This window comes from Plecotus auritus (assembly GCF_963455305.1).
Source record: "Plecotus auritus genome assembly, chromosome: 11".
Taxonomy (NCBI): domain Eukaryota; kingdom Metazoa; phylum Chordata; class Mammalia; order Chiroptera; family Vespertilionidae; genus Plecotus; species Plecotus auritus.
In genome coordinates this window covers 13,248,370-13,254,985 of record NC_137777.1, presented here as the reverse complement: position 1 = coordinate 13,254,985, position 6,616 = coordinate 13,248,370, and the positions used below count along the sequence as shown (strand labels likewise).

Here is a 6,616-nt window from a genome sequence, read left to right as displayed (position 1 = left end):
CGACGCCGATGGGGCCCTGACGGCCCTGCGGGCGCCCGGAGCGCGAGGGCGGCGGCATGCCCGAGAAGCGGCTCACCGCTGGTAGGTGGACGTCCCGCGGGGGGCCGGGCGGACGGGCGCCTCCACCCCGACGCTCCCGCCCGTGTCACTGTCCCCGCCCCGCGGCCCCGCTCCCAGGCACCGAAAAACGCCCCCCGCCATTTCCCCAGAGCGTGTTGTTACGATTTTCAACGCCTCTTCTCCCCACCCCCACCGCGTCCCCCGCGGACACTGCCTCAATGGCACCAGGGTCTTCTAATTTGCTTAATTCTTCGCTGTGGAGCTGGAGCTGGAACTGGAGCCCTCACAGGGAATCCGTGACCCCGCGGGCTCCAGAGGCCTTGCCCCCACTTTGACCTCGAACTCCAGCGTCAAGTTCACTCCATGTGCAGGAGGTGCACGGAGGGCTCACGTGGCGCTGAGCTTGCCCCTGGGGAAAGGAGGGCGAGGTGCCGTCTCAAGTGATTTCATTTGCTTTCAAAGGAAATCCGATTTGAGTGAGATAATGTCATATTTTATCTCGTTTCAGAGCCACCAACTCTGACAGAAGCAGACTTTGTAAGTACGATTTGGAGGCCTGCTATTTTTCCTCTGGCTTTTATTTTATTTTTAAATAGCAAATCATACGTGTAGAAAACAAGCTGTATATTTTCTTTCCTTCTTTTCTTTGCCAAATGAGTGTAATAGAAGCTTTGGCTTAGTGACCATGGTGCTGACCGAGTACAAGACCTTTTTACAGGTACATTTTTAAGAAGGGGCTAATTGACCTTTGCAGTGGATGTTCAAGTTTGTTTACATAAGTGGCCTCATTGAATTTCTCTAAACGCTTTAATGAAATTCTCTGAGAAGTTTTATATCCATGGTTTTATCGTGATGTGGCTGTGCAGTTCCTGGTTGTAGTAAACATCATTTGATTGTGTTGATTGGACATAAGTGGTCAACTTATAGTTATGATTCCTTTAAAAATGTACTAAACGTTTTCACGTCAGACTTCTGGAGAGTTGAGTAACAGTGAGTACTTTGCCAAGTACATCATGTATATTGTCATGTAGGCAAGTACTACAGTGAGGATGGGTTTTCCTGTCTTTCTTACTGTGGATTTGATGAACTTGCCCAAGGCGAAGCAGCTAGACAGGAGGGAGCAGAGCTTAACTCCTGCTCTCGTCTGAACTGGATCTCAAGAGCTATAAGGACTTCTCTGTATTATTTGCTTACGACCTCCGGCACTTATTTCTCCCGTTGGCCAGTTATCTTATTTGCTTTTGGCTTTTTATTCAACGAGCACGAGTACCTTCTAAATTCACAGTGTAGTGATCAATGCTGAGGGTACATCTTGAAAAGTTCACAGTCTAGCAGGGGCTCTGAGAGGAGAGGGTTAGGGCTGTGCCTGCTAGCACCTTTGGCGTTCGCCCTTCCAGGCCTTTGGTCTGCTACTAAGAGAGAGACCAAGAGCGAGAGGCACGTAGAGGATGTCAGCCACGCCTCCATCTTCTCATTGCCGGGGTGTAGCTGTGTAAGCGGCAAATTCCTTTAAGCTGCCTCCTGAACTATATTCTTCATTCCAGCCAGCGATCAGCCTGTCTGGGCCAGCTAATCTTTCCCAGGCAACTCCAGCATTCGTGCTCCGAAGAGCCCTCAGCAACATCACGCTTAACCTTGGAGCAGTCGGCTGATCTCTGCAGGGCTTTGTAACTGTTGAAGCCTCTATCAGTCATTCCTCCTCCTCTTGGTTCCTTTGAGGCCGCTATCTCCCAGTTCTTCCATCTCTCATTTTATGTCCCCCCACTTCTGGCTCTATTTTTTTTTTTGCTGGTGAAAGTGTTGACCTTCAGGATTCTTCAGGGGGAGCTCCTCTTCTGTTAGTTTCAGCTACCCTTATTTCACAGGGCTTCCAAACTTACACACCTCTGGTCCAGACATCTCTTCTGTCAGGACTCTACATCCATTGGGTAATTGGGAGCCTTCATCATTTGGATGTCCCTGCATCACCTCAGCAGTCTAAACTGAACTTATCTCTCCCTAAGAGAATTATCAAAAACCAAGAAAATACAGGCAGCTAAGCCGGAGCTTTGCTTTCCTTCCCTTCACCTCGCTCCTGCAAGTTCCTTTCACAGCCAGATCTTTTTCTCCATCCTCACAGCTACTGTCTTATTTCAGGCCCGCCTGGACTTGGGCAATACTGGGACTGCACTTTGGCAATGCTCCTAGCTGATATCACTGCCTCCAACATTCCTTCTGCCAACTCCAGTTTTTCTTTGCCTAAAGCATAAAGTGCAAACCTCTGTGCATCAGCTGTGCCGGGTGAGATTGCTTTGCGGTCTAACTTTAGATTTTCCTTCTCATGTCACTCTTACCCTGGCTACCAGATTGCTACTAACTCTTTAAAAAATTACCATGTTACTCGACTACTCACATCTTTTCTTAATCCTCCTATTTATTGAATGCTGACTACATGCTAGTATTTAACCTCAAAGCAACTCTGTTGGGTGGTGGTTATCACCCACATTTCACAGATGAGGAAGTCCCAGAGCTCGACTTGGCCTGAGGCCACACATCTAGTAACTGGCAGAGCCAGAAGGACAAAAGCCTCCCTTCCATATTCAAGGTTTTCTGGACCGCTTCAGCCTTCTTTCACCTTACCTCCCGATCCCTTCTGTATGGTAAAGACGACGTTCATACTGTGTTTGGTTTATAAAGTACTTCCACATGCTTCTGCCCCAGCCAAACTGCCCTGCTAGCCTCCTTGCCTTTGCTGTCAAGTTTCCTCTCAGTTGCCCTATCCCATCTATTTCACAATCCTGCACATTCTTCACCACCCAGCTCATCTCCTCCATGAAACCTTTCCAACCTAAACTCGTCCAGACTGCTTTTGAACTCTGGGAAAATTTCAGCTGAGACCAGTTTGTGACTAAATCCTCAAATTCATAATGTCACCAAGTATTATCTGTCGATTAAATAATTCATATGTCTTGCATATATATATTTCCCTCTGTTTTTCAGAATTTTAAAAATATTTTTCTCATTAATATTCTTAGAAAAAAAGTATGTGGCAAAGATCTCTTGTTCCCCCAAATCCATTCTACCCTTTTCCATAATATATACTAGACATAAAGTCTACATTGTCTAGTTTCCCTTGCAGCTAAATGTGGTCATGTAAGAATGCATGGCCAATCCAAAATCATGAAGATTTGTCCTTATGTTTTCTTCTAAGTATTTTATAGTTTTAGTTCTTACATGGATCTTTGATCCATTTTGAGTTAATTTTTGTAGATAATATAAGGTAAGGAACCAACTTCATTCTTTTGCATGTGGATAGCCAGTTTTTCCTAGTATCATTTGTTGAAAAGAGTGTTTTCCCACTAAATCAGCTTGGCAGTCTTGTTGAAAATCATTTGATGGTATATGAGAAGATTTATTTCTGCACTCTCTGTTCTATTCCAATGGTCTATATGTTCGTCTTTATGCCATTACCACACTGTTTTGATTACTGTAGTAAGTTTTGAAATCAGATTATGTGAGTCCTCCAACTTTATGCTTTTTCAAGATGGTTTTGGCTATTCAAGGTCCCTTGAGATTCCATAAGAAATTTAGGTGTTTTTTTCCCCCCTATTTCTGCAAAAAATAAAATATAATTGAAATTTTGATGGAGATTGCATTATATCTATAAATTGATTGCTTTGGGTAGTATTGTCATTTTAACAATCCATGAACATGGTATGTCTTTCTATTTATTTATGTCTACTCTAATTTCTTTCAGCAATGATATATAGTTTTCAGTATACAAGTCTTTGCCTCCTTGGTTAAATAATTCTTTTTGATTCTATTGCAAATGGAATTATTTCCTTAATTTTATTTTGGGGGTACATAACTTTTTTTTAGTAAGTGATTACAAACTGTTGTTTATTATTATTGATGTTTTATTTTATTTCTAAATGAACACAATTGTAAATAAAATGTAAATTTCTCTTTGTCTTATAGTTAACTATGTGTCTGTAGCTCTTCTATCTCTACTGACAGACAAAAAAGGCTAGGACCTATTGGGTGATCCCTGGAAAGGCACTGCTGTTTGCTTTTATGTACTGCTGCAGTTGAAGGAAACTACACTATACATGAGACAAGGACTTTTATTGTTATTGTTAATGTTTTAAATCTATACAAGGTTGCTACTGTGACTTCTACAGTTATCTTCTTAGAGCCATACATAAACACATAACTTTTTAATATCAGATTTTATGTTTGAAATAATTTTATGCAATTCCTAATCAAGACTTTTTAATTGTGATCCTTGTAAAATCCTTGAATAGTCTCTATTGATGAGACACTGTATCACCTAACACGTATTAACATTTTTTGGATTATTTTTTTACTACCATTCAAATTTCTAAGAGTTAAAATTTAACAGTTCTTTCTTTTTTCATGACAAATATGTTAAAATTTCTAAGGATAAACAAATAGAATTAGAAATCAATAAAGATTTTTATATAAAAATATTTCAAAATAATGATCAAACTCTTATTGCAATATATACATAATTTTTTTGAGCAATGACCTGTGACTAGCTTGGATGCTACTACAAGGATCTATCAGTTGCCAGCAGACAGAAATATGCGATATATATGAATGCAATGATTTGGGGCCATCACCTTAGCCTCCCAGGAGATCCCATCCTCCTTTCCTCCAAGCTGTCAGCACCTCCGGCTGTGTACTGTCTTCTTGGACACCTCTGATGGAAACTCCTCCAGCAGTGTCGTGGGGCAGTGGTATGTTCTGTAGCTAGCCAATAAATCCACATCCAGGGGCTTGAGCAACTCCCTGGCTACGTTCAGTGTCTGACAGAGGAGCCGTGGGTGTGGGATGAGGCTCATAAATCACCATCTCTAGGGGAGGGAATTGGATCTGAGGAGTCCCAAACACGGTTGCTCAGAGATCACCATCCCGGGAGCTCCAGTCATGTGTGCGGTGCTGGTTGCCTTGAGGACTGAAGAGGTCCACCTTTACTTGACCCATTGGAGTCCAGCATACCGATATGTGTCCTTGTACAGCTGGTGGGAAGCTGTGGTCTAGTGATTGGTTTATTTAGGAAAGGGAAACAAAATTTTAGTAAGAAGTAAAAATAGGTATACTTTTGGAAGTATGGTCTATCCTATCCCCCGATTGATGATAGCATTCCCAATCTAAAAGGTGACCGTTTAGGATTCTACCTCGGAAATTAGATAAATGGCTTTGATTTAGCATGAAAGGAAGTTGGAAGCTTGGATTGTTTTTCTGTTTTTGCCATTAGCTAACTGACCACATTTACTTGTTTTGCTTTCATGGATTTTGAAATTATTTAAAATGCATTTCAAATGCCATCTTTCCCATTTGCTGATTCCTCCTACTAGACAATACCTTTTCCTCCTTTGGGAGAAAATGGTTTATAGTGTACTTTTCTTGTGGCATTTGTTATATTCTTTCTTTTATGTCCTCGTTCCTGTTTATACATTTTTTTTAATGTATATTTTTCTTTTCCTTTTTTTTTTTTTTTTTTTTTTTTTACAGTTGTAAAGTAATTGTAGTTTATCTGGTTTGAAGGTGCAGAAAAATAACTTTTTAAGGAAAAAAATTACCTACCATAATTAGCAAACTCATATAAGCTATTTTGCTTAACCTTCTTTCAGGAAGAACTTTGAGAAGTTTGGACTAAAAAGGAAAAGGCACACCTGTAATACATGAAAAAACAGGTTGCAATTTTGTGTATTCACTTCTGAAGAAATGTTTCCACCTTCCATTGCATCATTGAGCAGAGAATCTGGGTTGCAAATTTTGCAGTCAGGTTAATGGAATGGTGTAATGGAAGAACTGATTGTAACTCAGTTTTCTTCCTGATTGCGTCATTAACCATCACCAGTTATCTGAAACACTGGAGGTTCGATGCACAACATTTGTGCAAGGGTAGGCCTTTGCAACTCCGGCTGCCTCCCAGCCCCAGCTGCCAGGGCCCTCGCAGCCCCAGGGCCCCATCCTCTGCCGCCCGCCCGCCCCCACCTTGGCCTGGTGCTGCCCGCGTCCACTGCCACACACCCCCAGTTCCCCGGTTCCATAGAGCCCCCCACCCCCATGGATCGCCCCACCGAGGGTGGCCTGGGCCTCCCTCTTTGGGGCGATTGCGGAGCCCCTTCCCCCCCATCAATCGCCCCCTGGCTGATGGCCTGGGCCTCCCTCTGTGGGGTGATTGTGGGGCAATAGTGGGCCCCCGCAACCCCGACCAATTGCATCGCACCTGCCTTGGCTGGCCTGGCACCATTGCATGTCATAGCGTGATTGTGCAGATGGTTGTTCTGCTGTTCGGCTATTCGGTCGATTTGCATATTACACTTGTAATATTATAGATATTAAACCTGAATGTGGAGACTTAGTTCATTTTAATACAACCATGTGACTGAATTGTGGAAACTTACTGAGAGTAACTGAGCTACTTCAGATCAAGGCATTTAATTTTTTTTTAATTAAAGGTTTTGAGAACAAACCTTTATCAGATCCTCATTGCATCACAAGAGCCTTTGTTACTAATGCAACACAATCCCGGGGCACACTGAAT

The 6,616-nt window shown here is 42.6% G+C and overlaps 1 protein-coding gene across 1 annotated transcript in view; it reads left to right on the top strand.

Annotated features, from left to right (window-relative positions):
• The window catches only part of RGS22 (regulator of G protein signaling 22), a gene marked incomplete at its 3' end in the record, with an annotated part of 106,595 nt that continues 99,979 nt past the window's right edge, over positions 1-6,616 (top strand). The window contains exons 1-2 of the mRNA XM_080646489.1: positions 1-81; positions 569-597. Of these exons, the coding sequence (XP_080502615.1) occupies positions 57-81; positions 569-597 (54 nt within the window). The 5' untranslated portion in view covers positions 1-56. The remainder of the gene's footprint in view (positions 82-568; positions 598-6,616) is intronic.